At 45.1% G+C, this 21,067-nt stretch overlaps 1 protein-coding gene across 2 annotated transcripts in view; it reads left to right on the forward strand.

The window, feature by feature from the left end:
* The window catches only part of LOC122793263 (protein regulator of cytokinesis 1-like), a 1,295,879-nt gene that overhangs the window by 471,847 nt on the left and 802,965 nt on the right, over window positions 1–21,067 (forward strand). For both annotated transcript variants that reach the window (XM_044061121.1, XM_044061122.1), the window contains exon 5: window positions 12,594–12,773. In XM_044061121.1, coding sequence (XP_043917056.1) covers window positions 12,594–12,773 — 180 coding nt within the window. The remainder of the gene's footprint in view (window positions 1–12,593; window positions 12,774–21,067) is intronic.

Consider the following 21,067-nt stretch of genomic DNA (forward strand, 5'->3'; position numbering starts at 1 on the left):
CTTGCTCTCAGGCCCAGGGATCCATCGCCTCAGGTTTCCCCACTGGGAATTTCCTCCTCTTCCGAGGTTTCTCCTGACCCTGCAGGGGAACCCCCGCGGAAGAGGACGTGTAAGAGGAAACACACAGACTCGCCTGAGTCTACTACATCTGATACCGACTTAGATGAGTTGGAGGGTTCCCCACGGTCCCCCTCTGAGGATGTCTCATTTTCAGACATCCTTGAGCTCCTCAAACAGAGGGGGAATTGGCCCTCCATTGACCCCTCCGAGGATGAGTCGGTATACCTGGAGGCTTTGGATCCCGACCCTCCACCTCCTGGGTGTCTCCGCCTTCGACCTACTCATGCAGGTAGTGGCTCGAAGGCGGGCGGCTCAGATTCTGTGGAACCTGTCCCCAGGAGACCATCCAAGTTCATCACGGCCCCTTCGGACAAACAGTTCCTGTCTAAAGGTGTCTCTGTGGATGCTATGGTGGTGGCGGCCACTAAGAAGGAACTGGCGGATCCTTCAGTACCTGTCCATCCTCCTAATAAGGATTCTAGGACCATGGACAGGTATGGAAAGCGGATGTTTTCTTCAGCGACCTTTGCAATGTGTTCGCTGAATTACCTTTGTCACTTCACCAGGCTTCAACGAGATATTCTCAAGGAACTGGGAGAAGTAGTCCAGGATCCTTCAGCTGCTGGGGCTCAGGAAAGATTGCCTCTCAGCTAGCTATCCTGAATTCGATATCTAACTCCTCCATGCGGCTCATATCTTATGCAGCCGATGGAACGAGCAGGGCCGCAGGCACAGGTGTTGCTCTTAGACGCCAAGCCTGGATGCGGCTGTGTAATTTTGCAGACCCCTTTAAGGCGTCCTTCACCAACACCCCCTTTGACGGTTCGGCTTTGTTCGGACCTCAGGTGAAGGATACTTTGACCAGATGTGAACAAGACGGTAAAACTCTTTCTGCCGTTGGAGTCCAGTTTTCCACTCCTTCTAGACCATATCCCAAGGGTCAGAAGGGGGGGAAGATGTGGTTCCGTAAAGCCCAAGGAGCTACACCGGACACACGTGGTCAGTTTACCCCTAGAGGCAGAGGGGGTAACAATAATAGACGCCGCCCTAGAGGCAGGGGGGTCCTCAGAACCAGGGCAACAGGGAGCCTCTTCCTGAGAAGCCCTTTCAGCATCCCTGAGGTGTTGCCCGACTGTCCACCCTTGGAGGCAGTCAGGGAAGAATTTCGCTGTACCCAGTAGCCTGGCAATCCCTATCACAAGAGAAGTGGGTACAGTCGATTATATCCGAGGGTTACAAAATCCCTTCAAAGGTTTCCATTACCTCTACAATCCCTTCCAGACATCTCACCCGGTCAAAGGGATTTGGCAAAACAGGAAGTTTCAAAACTCCTGGGAAAAAGAGCCATCCAAACAGTGCCGCAGACCAAGTAGGATCCGGCTTCTACTCAAGATTCTTTTTGGTCCCCAAAGGATGGGAGATTGGAGACCAATACTAGACCTAAGCAGACTAAACAAGTCTGTCAAAAGGCAAGATTCGGATGGTCACGCTGCAATCCATTCTGCCCTTTCTGGGCAAGGACAACTGGATGTGCTCGATAGACCTTCAGGATGCACTATCATATAAAGATTCACAGACGCTCCAGAAGGTTTCTCCGCTTCGGCTGGGAGACAGTCATTACCAATTCAGAGCACTGCCCTTTGGCCTCACTTCAGCCCCCAGAGTGTTCACCAAATGCATGGCGGTGGTCACAGCTCACCTGAGACGTCGAGGATTCCAAGTGTTTCCTTATTTGGACGACTGGCTCCTCTCCGCCACCTCCAAGGATCAGCTTCTTCGGTCCAGAGACTACACCTTACAGCTTTGCAAGAGTCTAGGAATTTCGAAAAATCCTCTCTGCTGCCTTACCAATCTATCACCTTTATAGGCGCAGAGTTAGATACCGTCAAAATGTTAGCCAGGCTAACAAATCAAAGGATTCTGGACATCCAGAAATTTGTCCAGCTTCTGTTACAAAGCAACAAGGTCAAAGCCAGGTTTGTCTTGAAAGTTCTAGGCCTAATGGCTGCAGCCATTGTTCTTCTTCCACTAGCTCGCTTTCACATGCGTCTCCTGCAGTGGATGTTGTTCACGCAGTGGTCGTACTCTACGATCTGCCCATGAGACACGAGATCTTAGTGACACAGTCTTGCAGGGCTCATCTACGATGGTGGGTATCTTCCCCACTTCTTCATCAGGGCCGACCATTTGTTCCCCCTCCTCCAGTTGCCACAGTCACCACGGATGCCTCTCTGATCGGGTGGGGGGGGGCATTATCAGGGCAGGATGGTCCACGGGACGTGGCAACCCATAGAATACCACCTGCACATAAATGTCCTGGAGATGAGAGCAGTACTTTTAACGTTGCAAGCCCTCGACGACTTTCTTCCCACAGGGACTATTGCAGTACAGACGGACAACATGTCCGTGGTCTGGTACATCAACAAACAGGGCGGAACCAGGTCCTATCCCTTATGTCGAGAAGCTCTCAGACTTTGGCAATGGGCGATCTCTTCTCAGCGGTTTCTGATAGCAACGCACATCCCCGGCAGGTCCAACCTATTGGCGGACAGGCTAAGCAGATCTATTCTGATGCCTCACGAATGGTCTCTCAATCAGTCTGTAGTGGATCAGATTTTTCTGAAGTGGGGCACCCCTTGTTGCGATCTTTTCGCTACCCCTCAAAACAGCAAGTGCCCAGATTACTTCACACTATTTCCTCTTCCAGGCCATCCCTTGAGAGACTCTCTAACCCAGGATTGGCCTCCGGGACTTCTTTATGCTTTTCCTCCCTTTCCATTGATTCCACAAGTCATTCAGAAAGCCACCGTTTTGAGAGCCAAATTGATCCTCATTGCTCCATATTGGCCTCGACAAATTTGGTTTCCGTCTCTACATCATCACCTTCTGGTGCAGCCCTGGCATCTGGACCCAGTTCCGGATCTTTTGATCCACCAGTCGGGTCAGCAGCACCGAGCCATTCATTCTCTCAACCTCACTGCTTGGTTGCTCCACTTCCTTCCCTAGCCAGGCTACCAATGATTTCGGACTCAGAGACATTTTAGTGTCTTCTTTAAAGTCGTCCACTAGAACTGTTTATGCTAGCAAGTGGCGACATTTTTCTATTTGGGCAAACGCCAGAAATATTGATCCTTTCACCGCTCCTATACATTCTGTTTTGGATTTCCTGGCGGAGGTTTTTCATTCAGGATCGTCATCATCTACAGTCAAAGTACAAATGGCTGCTATTTCCAAATTTCATGTTGGCTTGCAGGACAATAACATCATGTCTCATAGGTTATGCAAAGCCTTTTGAGAGGAGTTTTTCTCCTAAAACCGCCTGTGAAACATCCTCCTCCGCAATGGGATCTGAACTTAATGTTGGCATCCCTAATTCTACCTCCTTCGAACCGTCTGCCACGTGTTCTTTAAAGTTGTTGACATGGAAAACTATATTTTTGCTGGCTGTTACTTCTGCAAGAAGAGTTTCTGAGATTCAGGCCCTCTGTATTCGTTCACCTTATCTGGTGTTTCATAAGGATAGGGTTTCGCTCAGAACTAACCCTTCCTTTCTTCCCAAGGTTGTATCTCAAGCCAATATTAACCAATCTATTGATCTACCAGTTTTCTTTCCTAACTATTCTGACAGAGCTGAACAGAAGCTGCATTTTTTGGATGTTCATCGTCAGCTCAGGTACTACTTACATAGGACTAAACAAGTTAGAAAATCAGACCAATTGTTTGTCTCCTATGCAGGAAACAGGTTGGGTCTTCCAGTATCTAAAGTGACCTTATCTAGATGGTTGACTTCCACCATTTCCTATGTGTACTCTCTAAGGGGCAAACAACTATCTTCTAAGCCAAAAGCACATTCCACCGGGAGTCTATCCACTTCTGTAGCCTTTCAGGATAGACTTCCCATTGACACTATTTGTGCAGCAGCTACTTGGGCCACGCCTCATACTTTTGTGTCTCATTACAAGTTGGATTTGGCCTCCAGAGATAGGGCCAGTTTTGGTTCCACTGTTCTCAAGAGTCTGTTCCATTGAGCCACCCGGGATACAGGTGCTAGGGACGCGGTCCCATCCAGCAAGAATGAAGGCGAGATTGACAACTTAACATTTAGAAGTTATGTACCTACCATAACGTTCCATGTTAGTTGTCTTCATCTCGCCTTCTTCTTGCGTCCCACCCTCCTTCTCCCTGGCCTGGACAGATATTGGAGAGTTCCTATTAGATTGCTTCCTCTGGAGCATTGTTATGAGGACTTCTTTTAGGAACCATGGTTCCTAATTATATTAGGATAAGTCTTTAGCAGGGTTAGTTAGCTGCCAAACGAGATCTGAGGTAGTTCCGCCTTGCATCATGGGATATAGGGTTGCCTCGAGCTGGTAAAAGGAGTTCTCGAGCTAAAGCTAGTGCCGAGTCGGAGCCGAGGATCGGCTCTGAACCCATCCAGCAAGAAGGCGAGATGAAGACAACTAACATGGAACGTTATGGTAGGTACATAACTTCTAATTTCTTCTAAACAGTCTCATCAAGTCTAAAAAAAAAAAAAAAAAAAAAAAAAGATCATCACAACAGATGATGCTGCTGCTCTGGGATGGGGCATTGTATAGGACAGATTAAGTTTGTCATAGAGGTATTTGTACGAGTCAGTGTACCAGAGGTGAGGGTGGTCTTCTCATGCAGAGTCTATAGAATTTCCTTGCTCCAGGATACAGTTACCATCTTCTGTTCATGACTGTGGTGTGGTACAGCTCCAAACAAGAGAGAGCCTGTGGGAGGTAATGAGACTGGGTCATTTTTGACTTGTTGGTTTCTGCTAGTCATGTGGACAAGCTCTGTAGATATTTACTGATCCCTCATGAGGGGGGGTCACCTTGTTGGTGAAAGGTGCATCCACCATGTAAATCCTTGCTGTGGTCTTTTTGCATCCCAAAGAAGCACCAAATGCAGCAAATATTTCCTTTACAATGAAACTACAGAAAGCCAAAACACCTGGCCTTGGATATCTCTTGTACTGGTCTAGACAAATGGTCCCCTAGTATGGTCTCCTAGAGAAATATCTTCTCATGCTACTAAAGGATCTTCTATCCAATTGTTCAGTCTCCAGTCTGACCTCCAGTTGCTGTGGTTACTCCACTTTCTTTGGCCAGGGATCTTGCTCATCCTCCCAATGTGATCAGAGTCCTCACAGTTGCTCAGGAGGCTTCTGCAAGAAAATAGAGAAGTAGACTGAAAACATTTTCTGTGGGCTACAAGGTAAGGCCATAATCCCTTATTAATGGTTCTGGATGCTGGGCAACTTTTGCCACATGTTTGACCAAGGATGTTCTTCATTCCACATTGCTGCAGTCCTAACAATTGGGTAGTCCGCTGTCCCAGTCGGCCCGAATACCAAAGTATATGGCTGACGTCGGTCAAGGCGCATTAGTCTGACGTCAGGACGTCAGGGTACTAATGCGCATGACCGACGTCATATCCTCAGTCTTTTTTGCCGCATGGTCCGATGCAGAAGCAGTTTTGCGAGTGCAGGTTGGCGTTCTGAAATTTTCCGAAGTCGGAGTTTCAGACCGAATCAAAGTTGGCTAAGTACCCCGTTGGGGAATATTTTGTTTTTTTTCTTGCCTCAGTATTTAACCGGATGTCAGAAAAAGTGAATAACTGTATTTCTTGTGGGAAACAGATACCTCATAGGGATTACCATACCTTGTGTATACCTTGTTTAGGGCCTGAGCACAACGTTGTTGGATGCCGCTCTTGTGCTAGATTTAACAAACGCACTATTAAGAGAAGGTTAGACTGTGCCAGGTTAGTGTTTGGGAAGCGTTGTAATTATAAAATGCCGTCGGATGCTCCGACGCCCGCTTCGTCCAAAAAGCGCAAGGACAAAGCAGCAAAGCCTAGATTGGAAGAACCGACAGTCCCGGACGTCGGTTCTTTAGAAGGCTCAGTGGAGCCGGAGGTTCTGCCAGGAGTTTCTTTGGAGTCTCAGGGAGAGACTTTACTGTTACAGGATGTGTCCTCTCAGGAGGTAGGCCAGGCTGAAGGGGCTTCTCAGGTGGCTGTTCTTCCCTCTCTTCCTAAGGTGGTTAGAGCCTCCTTCTGTTTGCAAGGCTTCTTTGAGAGGCAGGCCAGGTTTAGCTTCAGGTGGGGTTTCTCCTAGCTCTTCAGGATCTTTGCCTAAGAAACATATGCTTAAAATGGCAGAGGATTTGATTACTATGATTAGAGGTTCTATGCCCTCCTGATAAGAGGCCTAGGGTGGAACCTGAGTTTGAGAGTTTTGAGCAGTGTTCGAGGCTTCTGAGTCTTCGGTTGAAGACTTGCAGGAGTATCCTCCTTATTCTGATTCTGATGTGGATGATTCTACTCCTTCAGCTTCTCCTCCTGAGGATTTTTCATTTTCAGAGACTCTTCATTCCATGAGGGAGCATTTTAAATGGGAAGGTCAAGATTTCTCTGATTCCAGGAAGAGGCTTAGGGAATTCTTGTTTTACCCCAGCATAGGCCTTTAGCTATACCTCCTGTTCTGAATGTGGTGGAAGATGTTTTGCAGAGGCTTCCTGAACCCTGATTCTTTGCCTCCTGCCCCAGTTAAACCAGATAGGTACTATAGGGTGCCTGAAGCTCATAAGTATCTTTTAAGAGTCCCAGGGCAGACCCGAAACCGCCTCTCAGGGGCCTAAAGGTGTTAAGGCTTCTGTTGTTAAAAATCCTGTTCCTCCTGATAAAGAGGCAAGGGCTTTGGATAGATGGGCAAAGAAAGTGTATACTTCTTCCACTTTAGCCATGAGGGCTTGAATTGCCAGTTTCACATGTTAAAATATCAAAATTATCTCCTTTCACAATTGAAGTCTAAGGTGGATGCTCTGGCGGAAGGTATTGAGTGTAAAGAGTTGCAGGATTTAGTTCATGTGTCTGAACAGGTGGGTAAGCATTCCTTGCAATGTGGTTTTGATGCTGTGCAGGCCTCCTCGAGGGTGGCTGCCACTGGTTCTGTTCTTCGAGGCACGCCTGGTTGAGGGATCAGAATTTAGCTGAGCATGTTAAGACAAGGATTTTGGATGCTCCATTACAGTCTGACGTGTTGTTTGGTTCGCCTGTGGAAGCAGTTTTAAAGAAAATGGAGGACAAGGCTAAGTCTATGCAAACTGTTAAAGATTTTTGCAGGTGCAGCCTCCAAGTTTAGTAGAAATTGGCCTACTAAGGGATGGACATATCCTGCTTATGATTCCCAGTCTAGGGGTAGGTCTAGACGTGGTAGGGGCAGAGCTCAAGGTTCTTTTAGGCCTAGAACAGGGACTTCACCTGCTCAGACTTCTGGTGAGGGCAGGGGTCAGTCCTTTCGTAAACAGACCCAATGACCTGCCTTTTCAGCTGCCAGTACATTCTCGTCTGGTAGCACCTTTGGGAGGAAGGCTGGCTCTTTTCAAAGAATATTGGGATTTAATTACCCAAGACAGATGGGTTTTGGATATCATTCACCACGGTTACAGGTTTTATTTCCATACCTTGCCTCCTTTCAAAGGCATGCCAGACATTCCTCCTCTACAAAGAAAAGAGGCTCACAAGCAAATTTCTCTGTTACTCCAAATAGGGGCCATTCAGCCGGTTCCTGTGCCAGAAAGGGGCCTAAGATTTTATTCTCGCCTGTTCCAAGTACCAAAGAAGGGGAACACGTGGAGACCAATTTTGGATTTATCTATCCTCAACACTTATCTGGACATTCCCAAGTTCAAAATGTTGACGTTACAACAGCTTTTACCTCTGCTGGGCAAAGATCACTGGATGGTAACTTTAGATCTCAAGGAGGCTTACCTTCATGTGCCTATCAGACTAAGTTGCAGGAAGTATCTGCGTTTTCGAGCTGGAAATTCCCATTATCAGTTCTCTGCATTGCCCTTTGGCTTATCTACTGCGCCCAGAGTATTCACAAAGGTTCTGGCTCCAGTGATAGCTTACTTCAGGCTAAAAGCAATACAAATCTATCCTTACTTGGACGACTGCCTGATTCTGGCTCAAGAAAAGGAAGACCTGTTACAGCATTTGGAATATGTGATAGCAGTGCTAAGATGCCTAGGGTATTCTGTGAACGAAATAAAGTCCAGTCTAGTACCCTCTCAAGACATGTGCTTTCTGGGTGTGAGACTGAATACAGCAGCCCAGATGGCCTTTTTAACCCCGGACAAACAAAAGAATCTTTCCATTTACTTCCATCAACTATCTCTTCAGTCCGGGCTGACTGCAAGGACAGTCCTTCAAGCCTTAGGGTTCATGGCATCTTGTATTCTGGTGCTTCCCAATGCCAAACTGCATATGAGGAAGCTGCAATGGTATCTCAAACTGTATGGACACAGCACTGCCAGGATTTGGACACTGTCATTCAAATAATACCTTGCATTCAACAGGAATTTTTGTGGTGGGCTCAGGAATGTCACCTAAACAAGGGACTCTCTGTGACCCGGCCAGAGGCGAGTCAGATTCTAACGACAGATGCCTCAGACATTGCTTGGGAGCTCATCTAAATGGAAAGTGGATACAAGACAAGTGGCCTGCCAGACTACAGCATCTACATATCAACATGAAGGAGATGTTAGCAGTCCAGTTTGCATTAATGGCTTTCAAGGAGTTACTTCTTCCAGGGCAGGTGTTGATTCTAACAGACAACACAACTGTCATGTGGTACATCAACAAACAAGGGGGAACACATTCTTACCCGTTATGCAGGCAAGCAATGATTTTATGGGAGACTGCGCTCAGCTTGCAACTAACTCTTCAGGCAAGGTTTCTGCCGGGAGCACAGAACTCCTTAGCAGATGTGTTAAGCAGACAAATCATGGATCCCCACGAGTGGAAACTGGATCTTCATGTATTTCAGAAATTGACAGTGTCATGGGGAACTCCAGACATAGATCTGTTCGCTTCTCCACTAAACCACCAGCTGCCAAAGTTTTGCACAAAGAGGTTTCATCACACAGCTTGGAAAGTGGATGCTCTTTCTTTCAGTTGGAAAAATCTTCATGTGTATGCCTTTCCACCTCTGCCTCTTCTCCCAAAGGTGCTCCTAAAGGTCAGACAGGACAAGCCAAGGATGATTTTAATAGCTCCAGATTGGCCTCGGCAACACTGGTACCCATTACTGAGGAGTCTGGTAAGGAAGCCTCCATGGCCTTTACCTTTGATTCCACACCTGTTGTCTCAAAGGGACGGTAACCTGCTCAATGTCAAGCTTCACTCTCTTCATCTAACAGCCTGGCATATTCTGTTTTGAAACACAGCAGGTCTCAACTTCCTCAACAAGTTTTAAATGTGATTATGGAAGCCAGAAGACCTAGTACAAGGAAAGTGTACGCAGAAAAATGGAAGAGATTTTTATTTTGGAGTGCAGCAAAGAATTTGGAGATTTCTGAGCCTAATTTGAGTGTGGCTCTTCAATATCTTACTGAGTTATTGGACAAAGGTTTGTCTTTCTCTTCCATTAAGATTCATGCTGCAGCAATTTCAGCTCACTATGATTGTGACCCACCATTGTTTTCGCATCCTTTGTTCAAGCAATTTCTTAGAGGGGCAAAGAATATAAGACCCCCACGTAGAGCTCCTACTCCTGCTTGGGATCTCAATTTTGTGTTGGAGAAACTTACTCTGCAACCTTTTGAGCCTGCGGCTACTGCTAAATTGAAATACTTGTCATGGAAGACTGCTTTTTTGTTGGCCATTACTTCTGCAAGAAGGGTTTCTGAATTACAGGCCCTTATGGCGGTAGAGCCTTTTTTGATTTTCCATAAGGATAAGGTATCATTACGTACTAATCCTTCTTTTATGCCTAAGGTGGTTGCTAGTGTGGCTTTAAACCAAACTATTCATTTGCCTACTTTCTATGCAGATCCCCAAAATAAGGGGGAAAAGATTTTGCACACTTTAGATGTACACAGGCAGTTGCGTTATTATTTAAGCAGGACTAAGGATTTTAGGCAGTCTCAGCAGTTGTTTGTTTCTTTTGCTTTGAGTTCTCAGGGCAAGCCTGTGTCAAAACAAACTATTTCTAAGTGGATTGGGTTTTGCATTGCATTTTGTTATTCCCATCATGGCAAGGAGATTCCAGCTGGGATTAGGCCTCATTCCACTAGGGCTACTGCCACTTCAACAGCATTTCTAAGGGGGGTGGCAACTAAGGATATTTTGGAGGCAGCTACTTGGAGTTCAGTGCATACTTTCTCTAAGCATTACCACCTTCCTCTCTACTCTAAATCTAGGGCTGGTTTTGCCACAGCTATTTTGCAAGGCATGTTGACAGCTCCTGCTTCTTTATGATTTGCCAGCCTCCCTTACCTCTGCTTTGGGATTCTACCCATGTGTTAGGACTGCAGCAATGTGGAATGAAGAACATAGTACAGTTTTGTACCTACCATAAATGTAGATGTTCGAGGATCCACATTGCTGCAGTCCAATTTACCCTCCCTCCTTCCCCTCTGTGTTTAGGGGTGGTTGTGTGGGTGAGGTTATACTCTTGTAATTTTGTATATATTGTACATATTTTTGGTGCAGGAGTGTTTGGTGTTTTTGGTTTTGGCCTTGTCTTTTAGGGTCTTCTGACATCTGGGGCAAGAAAAGACTGAGGATATGACGTCGGTCATGCGCATTAGTACCCTGACGTCCTGACGTCAGACTAATGCGCCTTGACCGACGTCAGCCATATACTTTGGTATTCGGGCCGACTGGGACAGCGGACTACCCAATTGTTAGGACTGCAGCAATGTGGATCCTCGAACATCTACATTTATGGTAGGTACAAAACTGTACTTTCTAGCTATTCCATTGGCAAGGTACATCTAGTGACACTTTACAATTTTCTCCAAAGTTTTCATGCTCACTAGCTTCTTTGGAAGTTTGCAAGACATTCTTAAGAGGTGCATTCTTTCCTGAAGCCACCTTTCAAGGAATCTCTTCTCCCCAGCCTCAAAATGAATTTTATTGCTGAAGTGAATGCTGCTTTATCTTGAAGCAGCTTTGACAGTTGGTTAAATACTTTGAAGATTCTTTCTAGGAGCATTTTAACAGTCAGTGTTTCAGAACTTCAGACCCTTTTTTGCTGAACTTCTGTATTGTCTGTGCACCAACCCAGTTATATCCAAAGTGCCCACGAAGCTTTAACCCTAAGCAGTTCAACCTACCAGTATCTTGCAGCACCCCAAGGGAATGGAACATTTTAGTTTTTGGGTATTCAGCATCAACTCTTCTTTAATTGTCTCCAAGTAAAACAGATAAAAGTATTGTCAGTTGTCTTCCTCTGCTGTAGGCAGGACAAGTCAGAAAGTGTCCTGGATTACCTTTTCCAGGTGGGTTCGACTGTCTTTATTAAAATGTAGAACAGAACCCTATTAAATGCACCAAAAGCTCATTCTATGGATATAGCTACTACCACAGTATTTTTTTCAAGCATTCTGTTTATGCAGCTGTGACATGGACTACTTTGCACACTTGATAAAATTCTGCCTTTAAGATGGATATGTTCTCAAGGCCCAGGTTGACCCTTATGGGGCTACCATATTTCACAGTATTGTTGTAATGCAGCTAAGTGGAGAAGCTGGGGGTTGTCTCCTGCATTTTTTTCAGTCTCTAGATAAATCGGTGGGCTGTGCTGCCTTTCTTCAATAACAGGTCTGACTGCTACTTCTGACTTTAACTTTGAATAAAGGTTGGGGCCAGCAAGGAGACAGATGCCCTGGGTCCACCTCATACTACTGATGGGAGTATTTCCCTTTTGTTGTCCCTCACCCCGTGTGTCCTGGAAAGCACCCCCTGTAGGTGGGAATGCAACGGGTGGACCATGCTGATCTTTTCACTTGCACACTGTGCCGATGTCTGCAAACGACCATGCTCACTCAAACACTCAATGGTTTCTCTAGCATCTACCAGCAGAAATATTATTTTTCTGTGTGGCCTGTGCATGTGCACCCCCCCCCCCCACCCACCCACATTGCCATTTGGGCTGTTTTGTTCATGCCAGCCCCTCAGATGTTCAAAATTCTAATTGAGCCAAGGTCATCTGAGCTCTAATCATGGGTTTTAATGTTGGCAGTGATTAGACTAGCCTGCATTTGAAATGAACAATCACGTGAGAGATGAATACTGCATACTTTTGTTAGATTTTCATGACCCACGTCAGTTTCCTTCAACATGACCTGTCGCCAGCTCCCTACCCTAGAGTAATCTCCTTGTGGTAGGATAGGGAAAATGTTCTTGAGGCATTTAAGTTTGTGTGAATTTAATAGTTGCCAAAAGGGGGCAGACTCTGTCTGGAGCGAAGAGGAAGTATGGGGCATTAGGCAAGTTGGTGAGAATTTTTCTTTAGCCTGCTTGAATCTTAAATGTGTCTAGTGACTGCTGTTGCATTCCAGTCTTGCAAATGAACTGAATAGATGTTGACTATTGAAGATCTAGCAAACTAATTTTTGTAGTCCATAAAACATTTAGCAAATCCTTTAATGCCTCCTTGTAGTGGTTCAAGTATTTGTGTAAATGTATACATGTTTTTTTTTTTTTGTTAGGCGCGCCGCTTTGTTGCATTTACTGGACTAAGACATCAGATAAGGCAGATTATGAAAGAGATTGGCCAGATTCCTAACCCTATTCTAGAAAAAGAGGCAGAAGAAGCAGTCTGTGAAGACGAGGATGTTTTTCTACTCACAAATGAAAACTTGAAAGCCCTTAAAGTGTTGTTTCAACAGGCAAGAAAACTTTAACTTTAAGGATAACTTAGTATTTGTATGTTACCTAAAGCTTTTATTTTATGTGTTTTACTGATTTAACTTTCATGTCCCCGTTGTTGCTATTCACTGTGGTTCTTAAGATGGGATGAAAAAACAATGGGCTACCCAAGGTGTGTGTACTTGTCTGTAAAAGTACAGGAACTGACTATTACAAAAAAATGTATTCCAGAATGTTCAGAGGTATACCACTTCATATCAGTAGTGAAGGGAACTATACTCCATGCTTGATTATGGTGTGTTCTAGACATTTTTCTACATGCGAAAAACACCCCTACTGTAGAAGTCTAGCAGTGTGGGCTGTCCTTGATAGCTTCTTTATCTGAATTACCCATTCTTTAAGATGCAGTTGAGAAACTGCAGGAAGTTGCTGACCCAGGAGAAACATGTGTGGCCATTCCCCAGTCTAGTGTATTTTGTGACATGCCAGTTATACCTTCCATAACAGACTCTTCGCTTTTTTACTTTTTCCACACTTCAGTTGATGTGTTTCAGTGAAAGTCATCTGCATTCCCTACATTACAAGCCAAGTAAAGGTCAATGGGGCAGTCAGATTACCAGCCAAGCTGTGCAGTGGCATTGTCTTATTTTGTGGAGCACCATGAAATAAAATCTCGTCATCGATGTCTGAATAAACCTGTTTTACTTTAAGGCAGAAAAATACTGGTCACTGAAAGCACTTTAATTGGAGACCTGCAAGGGGAGGGTCTGATATCTCCAGACATAGACTTGGAGCATTACCATAATTGCAGAGTCTTAGGCCATCAACTGGACTTGGCAGGTATGTTTGGTGTATAAACCAGTTTTGTGATCCCTTCAGTTAATAAGTTGCTTCTCTTCCTCCTGGCTTTCATGTTGTGTTCTCTACAACAATAATGCATTCGAATTCATGGCTAAAGCAAATCTCCACCATTGATTTTTTTTCTTTGTATTCTGAGTGGCTTTAATGCTTCAGAAGCATTATAAGCATTTCATATGTTAATATTCTTTACCACAGAATAGTTTTAATGGTGTCTGCCATGCTGTTGTCTTATTCAATCTTTGGTTTATTGCTTTGTCTTCTGGTTCTCAATTCCATTTCATGTCCACTTTCTAGAAAGTCATGCTAGACATGGGGAGGTTGGGTGTTTTTCCCCTTTCACATTATTGCCTTTCTAGTTAAATGAATCAGTAGCATTGTACAGCTTCTTGGGACTTGACTGCATTGCACTTTGATATACATTGTTCTGATAACTGCTCTAACGTATTTATAGGTTCATAGGTAGGTACTAGGCTATTGGCCCAAGGGCCTATATAAACCTAGCCAAACAGTACCCTGGCTTTTGCCACCCAAGAAATTTTTTTTCCTGTGCCCCTGTCAAGCAGAGCCACAGAAGTGATCCCCGGGGAGAATTTCCTATCTCCCATCCAATCATCAAGTTTTTTCTTGAAAAGTGCTAATGAGGAGCTTTGTTTGATATCGATAGGTAGTTTGTTCCAGAGTATGGGAAGTCTCTGGGACAGGAATCTATCCCTCCAGCATGTTCTGTTTATTGTGGTGACCAGGTTTAGGTCCCTAGAGCGTGTAGCTCTGAGGGATTTCTTTAGGTGTAGCATGTACAACAGCTCTGGGTTTGACGTAGCTTTGTACGTTAGGCAGAGATCGCCTCTGAGTAGGCGATATGCGACGGAGTAAAGCTGGAGTTGGAAATGCTCTGTAAAATAGCTGAACTGCTTTTCTTTCCTAAGGTTGACCATTTGTAGTCTCTCTGATATTTACTGAGGTCTCCCTTCCCCTGAGTTTTCAAAGCTGTCCATGTAAGCTAGGAGCTGTAACAGATGTTACTTGAAGTAACTTGTAATAAAAGACCTGTAAACTCCTGATATTCCCCAATGTGTGCAGCAGGAAGGTGTAGATTTTTTAGGTACTGCCAAGTTTGTGATTATTTCAGGGCTTTGGATTGCAGGGCCACGCTAGTCATGAAAGAGAAGTTTCCTGTCTCTCTAGCTGAAGTCTAAGCTTCTGCTCTGTCCAAGAGCCCTGTTGGGGAAAGAGGGACAAGGACAGAGAGGCGAGAAGGAAAGTGGTAAAGATCAGGAAACTCCCTGTTGAAACTTCTAGTGCTGAGTTGAATGTCCCAAGGCATTCTGCCTCCTTGACTCCCATTGTGGATCCAGTGTTGGCACCTTCTCAGGAGTGGTCACTGCTTTTGTCTATTCCAGCATTGGAGCAACTCTGGTTTCTGCCCTTTAGATGGTCAGTTTTTGTTGGCTACACCATAGTCTGGGGTGCAGTCTCCATTCCTAGCCATGATTCCAAATTCGGATTTCTTCCAGGAACTTTCTCTTGTCTGGTCTCTCCCTTTCAGAGCCAAAGAGTTAGACAAACCTATGCAAAGACTCAACAAGCCATCCTCAATGGATTCTTGGTCTCAAAGGTCCACATGGAGTATTAGGCAGACAGACTTGGACAATTTAATCTCTCAATGATTCAGCTAGACCTGGTGGTCATTCCCTCCCCTTTGGCTCAAAGGGTGGAAAGTGCACCTCCTGCTCTGTTGATGGTTGCCGCTTCTGTGGTTCACCCTTTGGCACTAATGACCTTGGATCCGGCATCTCTTTTGTGGTGGTCTGTCAACAGTCTGGCTTCAGTGCCATCTATGTCCTTGGTATATTTGACTCTGTCCTTGTCAGAGCAATAGGGTTGTGGCGGATGACCCAATGTCAGCTCTGAGGCTTTCAGAGCTGTCCTTGACCCTGGGTGCTTTGGCCCCAATCTCTGCTTCAGATCTGACTGGGTCATTGGATGGAATGGGGGTCTTTCTATGTTTGTGGATCAAGGAAGGTCCTTCCCTGTCCTAATTCTGCCTTGACATTCAAGGGCATGGAGAGGATTTTCACTCATACAGGATCATTGCATGTTTATCTTGCTGAGACTTCATATTTACATAATTTCAAGGGACAGCCTACACCACAATGTTTTGAGCAGCCCCATGCTTCCTCAGCTCCCCTGGCCTTTTCTACCCTGGGGAATCAGTGCAAAAGAAGCGCATGTATTCTCCTTAGTCTGACAGGATTCTGTTGTCTAAGGGGGAAGTTTCCCAAAATTCTTTTGTGAGGACAACCTCATTCAGCTTTTTCCTTAGACTGGAAGCACCGATGTCCCTTCCCGCAAGAGGTCTATTCTTGAAGTTGTTAGTGTGGGCCATCCATGTCCTGGTAGTTACCCCCTCCTGACATGCTTGTTTACCTTGTATCCAGGAGGGCATGAAGAAAGTCTGATGTGGTATCACCAATCCCACACAAGCCTCCCCAGGATAGAACTTTGTGGAGCAAGGTTCCTGCAGTTGTCCTTGTTGCTGCAGCCACAGAAACGTCTGCATCTGTTCATCCCCCCTCACACACACACACACACACACACACACACACACACACACACACACACGTGTTAGATTGGTTGGCAACTGTGCATATGCTTCAGCCACTTTTGCCATCTGTGCAATGAATTACAGAGGTATCTGACCAATGAAGTCAGTCATCCCAGCCATCTGAGTCTTAAGACAGCACAAGTTATTTGGTAATGGTCAGAGGCCCATATACACAGGTGTTTGAGAACAGCATTCTTCCTAGCATTGCAGAATTTTTAGGACTGCCTCTCCAAAGGTGTGATCATTATCCAGACTGACAACTGGCAGTGATTTGGTGCATAAACAAGGGGGAACCTGAACCAATCCCCCCTATGTCTAGAGGCTATGGGGATGTCTGTAAGCAATGTCCTCTCCATGCTTTCTGACAGCAATACACATCCTGTGAAAATACATCTTTCTGGTGGATAATTTTTGCAGGAGCATTTCTGTCTCAAGTGTTTTTTCAGTCCATTTAGTGATTGCATAGATTATCAGATTCTGGGGCAAACTGTACTGAGATTTTTTTGCAACTCACCAACACCAAATGAGCTATTTTGACCTGATCCCTCACATGGGGCTGTCAAAGGCTGCTACTCCATGCTTGGCCTCTGGATCATCTCTGTGTTTATCCTCCAATGCCACAGATGAGTTTCTGCAGAAAGCAGCCCTTTGCAGAGACACTGTAATCCTCATAGCTCCCTCTTGACTGAGACGAGCTGGTTCCCCTTCCTTTGGCATTATTTGTTGCACCCACTGTAGGTTCTGGATTCTGTTCCTGATTTGATATCCCATCCTTCGAGTTACTCTTCCCCCAAATCTTAAATCCCTTAGGTTGACTTCTTCCTCCAGTTATGATGTGTGCATATCCTTTCTTGGAAGCCTGCTACTAGAAAGGCTTATGGTAGTAAATGGACAAGCTTTTTGTCCATTTCTAAAGATTGGACCAGTTTTCTGTCTGTCTGGTTAGCAGTCGTACCTTTGTAGCCCATTATAAACTAGATACAGTCCAAATTTGGGGAATGTTTTGGCTCTACCATTTTGCAAAATATTTCTGTCTGGGGATTCTCGCACAGGTTGAGGTGGACTAAAAACGCTGAAAACTGAAGTTCTGTACATGCATCTGTCAACCCTCACTCTGTTCTCTTTCCAACTTGTCATTGGTAGTTATGGCTCTTGGTGAACCTTGCAGACCAGTTCAGTCTTTTGTAGACACCCTTTAGTTGGACTTTCTATGTGCAGGTCAGGTATGGTGGGGTAAACTTGATCTGAAGAGATTTAGGTATACAGAGCATTATGGTAGAAGAGCTGGAGCTTTGAAGTTGAAGATTCCAAGTGCTGGCCTCTTATCTAATGGGATCAGATAAAACCGTAGGTTGAGACGTATGGAGGACCACACAGATCTAGAGTTAGGGCAAGTACGAAATTTGATTGTTGGCCCTTACTTCAACACCAGTCAGAGAAACAGCATAGGGAGAAGGCTTTTCAGAAATACTAATAGCATGTCTATCTGAAAGGGATGGCATGATTTCCAGAGACTTCCTTTAAGTTTCACTCCTCTCCCAACCCATCCCTCCATGGGACTGGGGGCATCTAGCTTGTTTTAAAGGAAATGAAGGATAAGTGGGCACTTCAGGCTGCATGTTGGAGTTGACGTTTGTAGACAGCCACTTCTAGCAAAGATATTTGGTGCCAGCCCTCCTGGAAGGGTTACTGCAGCAGTAGAAGATACCACTGGGAAATGGAAGAAATTGTTACTCCAATAGTTTTTCTTAAGGTCTTAATGGCTTACCCATGATTTTATCAAATTGTTCTAGATTTCAAGATACTATTTGTCTTCACAGGCCTTTATAGCAAACCTGGATCTAACATATGCCTAAGCACGTACTACACAGAGGCTCACAGGTACTTTTTCAGATTCAAAGCTGGGAGGATCCAGTACTAATTTACATCATTGCTGTTTGTTTGAGTTGGCTGCTGTGGCCAGTGTCTTTATAAAATGTCTGGCTGCAGTAACTGACTGTTGCATTGCCAGGGCACTACTTTATCCAGGCCCAGTCATAGGAGTTGTGGATAGTATTCAGTTTGCATCCTAAACTGATTCAGTTACATGGAGATGTCATTCCTTTCATCACCTCTGGGATGATCTGCCAAGGATAGACCAACACCCGGCCAGTATACTAAAGCTTTTATTACCTGTGAGTGTTGTACATCTGACTTATTCTCCCTATGCAAGAGTAGGGCATAAAGGTCACACATGAAGACTCACAACTCAGAACTTCATTGCCACCAGTCCAAATACCATTATGGCATGTTGGTCTGAGCACACTTTACTTTGCTGGTTGTACCAAGCCCATGTCTTTAAGATAAGTACCTCAATGGGGTCCCTTTTTTAATTCTGTTTTTCAGTGGGTTGCATGTCCTCCAACAAAGGGAAATGCTAATGTGTGGGAGGGAGATTAGGAATACCATTATTGGTGCCTGTTTTGCTGAAGTGCATCTCTCAAACAAATTCAGTGTTCCATCTTGTCAGGCTTTTCTAACCAAGACTTTTAGCAGCAGTCTCTGTTTTTCAATTTATCTTGAACCAACATCTCAAGCTGTTGGCCCAAGGTGCCATGGCAGAATCCACTTCTCCTGAGGTACAGCCACCGCTCAAGGTCAAGAAGTTTAGGCCTGAGCCTGCTGATGTCCAGCCTCCATTGGACATCTCTGAGGTGGATAAGAACCTGGAGGACAGTTGGGTATTCACATTGTCTTTTTTTCTTCTCCTACAGCAACCTTCTTGGAGGCTGGCATGTAACCCAGTTCTTGCACATCCTATAAGGCCTCCTTAATGTCCACTGCAGATGTTGAAGGGAACCACTGCTTATTATTTCTTCAGAACCTTGTCAGGAAAGAGGTGCCGGGTACCTTGATAAAATCCAAGCAGGAGTCTGAATCACATTTTCAGGGCGGACATCCCCTTAAAGAAAATGCAGAGGTCTAAACATGTGGTGACAGCTGCCAGAGATCCACACTGGAAATGGCAGGACTTCAGTCAAGGTTTCTTAAATGCTTTAATGGCTTTAAAGCCTCCTCACTGGGTTTTGGTTCCATCAACTACTTGGTTCTCTACCCCAAAAAGGGCAAGCGACCCTAAGTCCTCAGGTGAGGGTTCTGACTTGATATGGACTCTTTGCCTACTTTCAGTTGCCCTCTCTTTTAGACTATGGGTTGGAGGAAGAGGAATTTCAGTCCTGATCTTCCTTTGCAGGAACTGTTCCTTGGGGTGACACTCCTGCGTGTGATGGAGCATTTCAAATGGGAGTGCTCCCAGGTATCGGACGACCAAAAACTAGTACGAGTTGTTACAACTACTCTATTGGAAGCGCTTTTTTTTTTCTGCTGCTTCCTTGGTTACCCGACTTCCAACCTCCAGCTCCATAGAAGCCTGACAGGTTCTATAAGGAGCTTGAATCCATGCGGGTTCTTACAAATGCACTGAGATACAGCAGTGATTTTTTATTTATTTACAGGCCTCCTATGCTTTTGCCCTCTTCCAAGTTCTTTCCTTTGGATAATGATAGAGTTATGGGACAGGTTAGGTAAAGTCCTACACTTCTGCTACTTTAACCTCTTGGGCTATAAATTATCAAACCTGTATGACAAGATGCATCTTGTCTCTTTCCCAGATTGGGAAGATGGTCTTGCATGTGTGACTCAGAGGATAGAGCTTCAACTCTTTCTTTAGTAGATTATACTTCGCAAGTTGCCATCCACACACTAAAGTGCAGCTGTGATGCACCTGAGGTTTCCTCTAGGGCTCTGTATCTGGCTCAGTGATGAGGCCTTATTCCTGGCTTCACCTTCAAGCCTTGCCAGATATCCTCTGGATAACCAACATTTGTTTGGCAGTGCTGTGGCAGAGCTCTCGACCCTGACCCTGCAAGGTCTTAGTCATGAAGAAATTGAAGCACATATTTTTCTCCCATTCCCAAATTTCGTAAGGACTATCCAAGTAAGACTGTCTCTACGCTGAATGCCTAGACAGTCTTCCAAAGGTAAGAAGGCTTCTAAGCATGTGTTTTCTAATAAGTATTTCAAATGCCTAGGCCCCAAAATTTGTCTTTTCCTGACAAGTCTGCAGCAATCTAACTTTCTGCCCTCCCTTTTTCTTGGCCAGATTCCCTTGTCCCTTAGACTTTTTCTGTACCTCCCAGTTTGGCAAAAGATCAGATTCTTTTTCTGTCCACTGTCCAGCAGGGTTACTTTATGGCATGGAAAAACCTTCCCCCCTTTTCTAGTATCCCTCAAACTTCTGCAGAACAACTTCCTCATTTTGCAGGGGATTTGCAGGTCTGTTAGACCAGGGCACCATTCAGCTGTTTCACAGACCAAAAGGGGGTCTAGGGTTTTATTCCAGAATGTTTCTGGTCCCCATGGAGGTATTAGAGACTTGTCCTGGATCTTTCTTTTCTGAACACTTTCCTCATTGTCGTCCTTCCAATGCTTTCTCTTTAGACTGTTCAGTTTCCCCAGGTCTTTTTAGGTTCCTTGGACCTGAAGTACACCTACCTTCATATTCCTATCAACTCTGTTCAGGAAATGTTTTTGTTTCTCTCATTTTCAGATGTTCATGTTTCGCTAATGCAGATGTCCTTCAAGAATGCAACTGCAGTCATAACATATGGGTTGTCCTGCCTCAGGCAGCCCTCGGTCGGCCGAATTCCAAAGTCTGGGTCCGGCATTGGCTGGTGTCGCCTCCTCTCCGACGTCACAATGGCTGGAGTATAAAGGCATCGGCCGACGCCATCTTCAGTCTTTCTTGCCGTGCGGTGCCCGAAGCAGAAGCAGTTTGCAAGTGCCGGTCGGTCAGCTCCTGTGTTTTCA

Source organism: Protopterus annectens, chromosome 2.part0, assembly GCF_019279795.1.
Source record: "Protopterus annectens isolate FY-2018-M chromosome 2.part0, PAN1.0, whole genome shotgun sequence".
Classification (NCBI taxonomy): Eukaryota; Metazoa; Chordata; order Ceratodontiformes; family Protopteridae; genus Protopterus; species Protopterus annectens.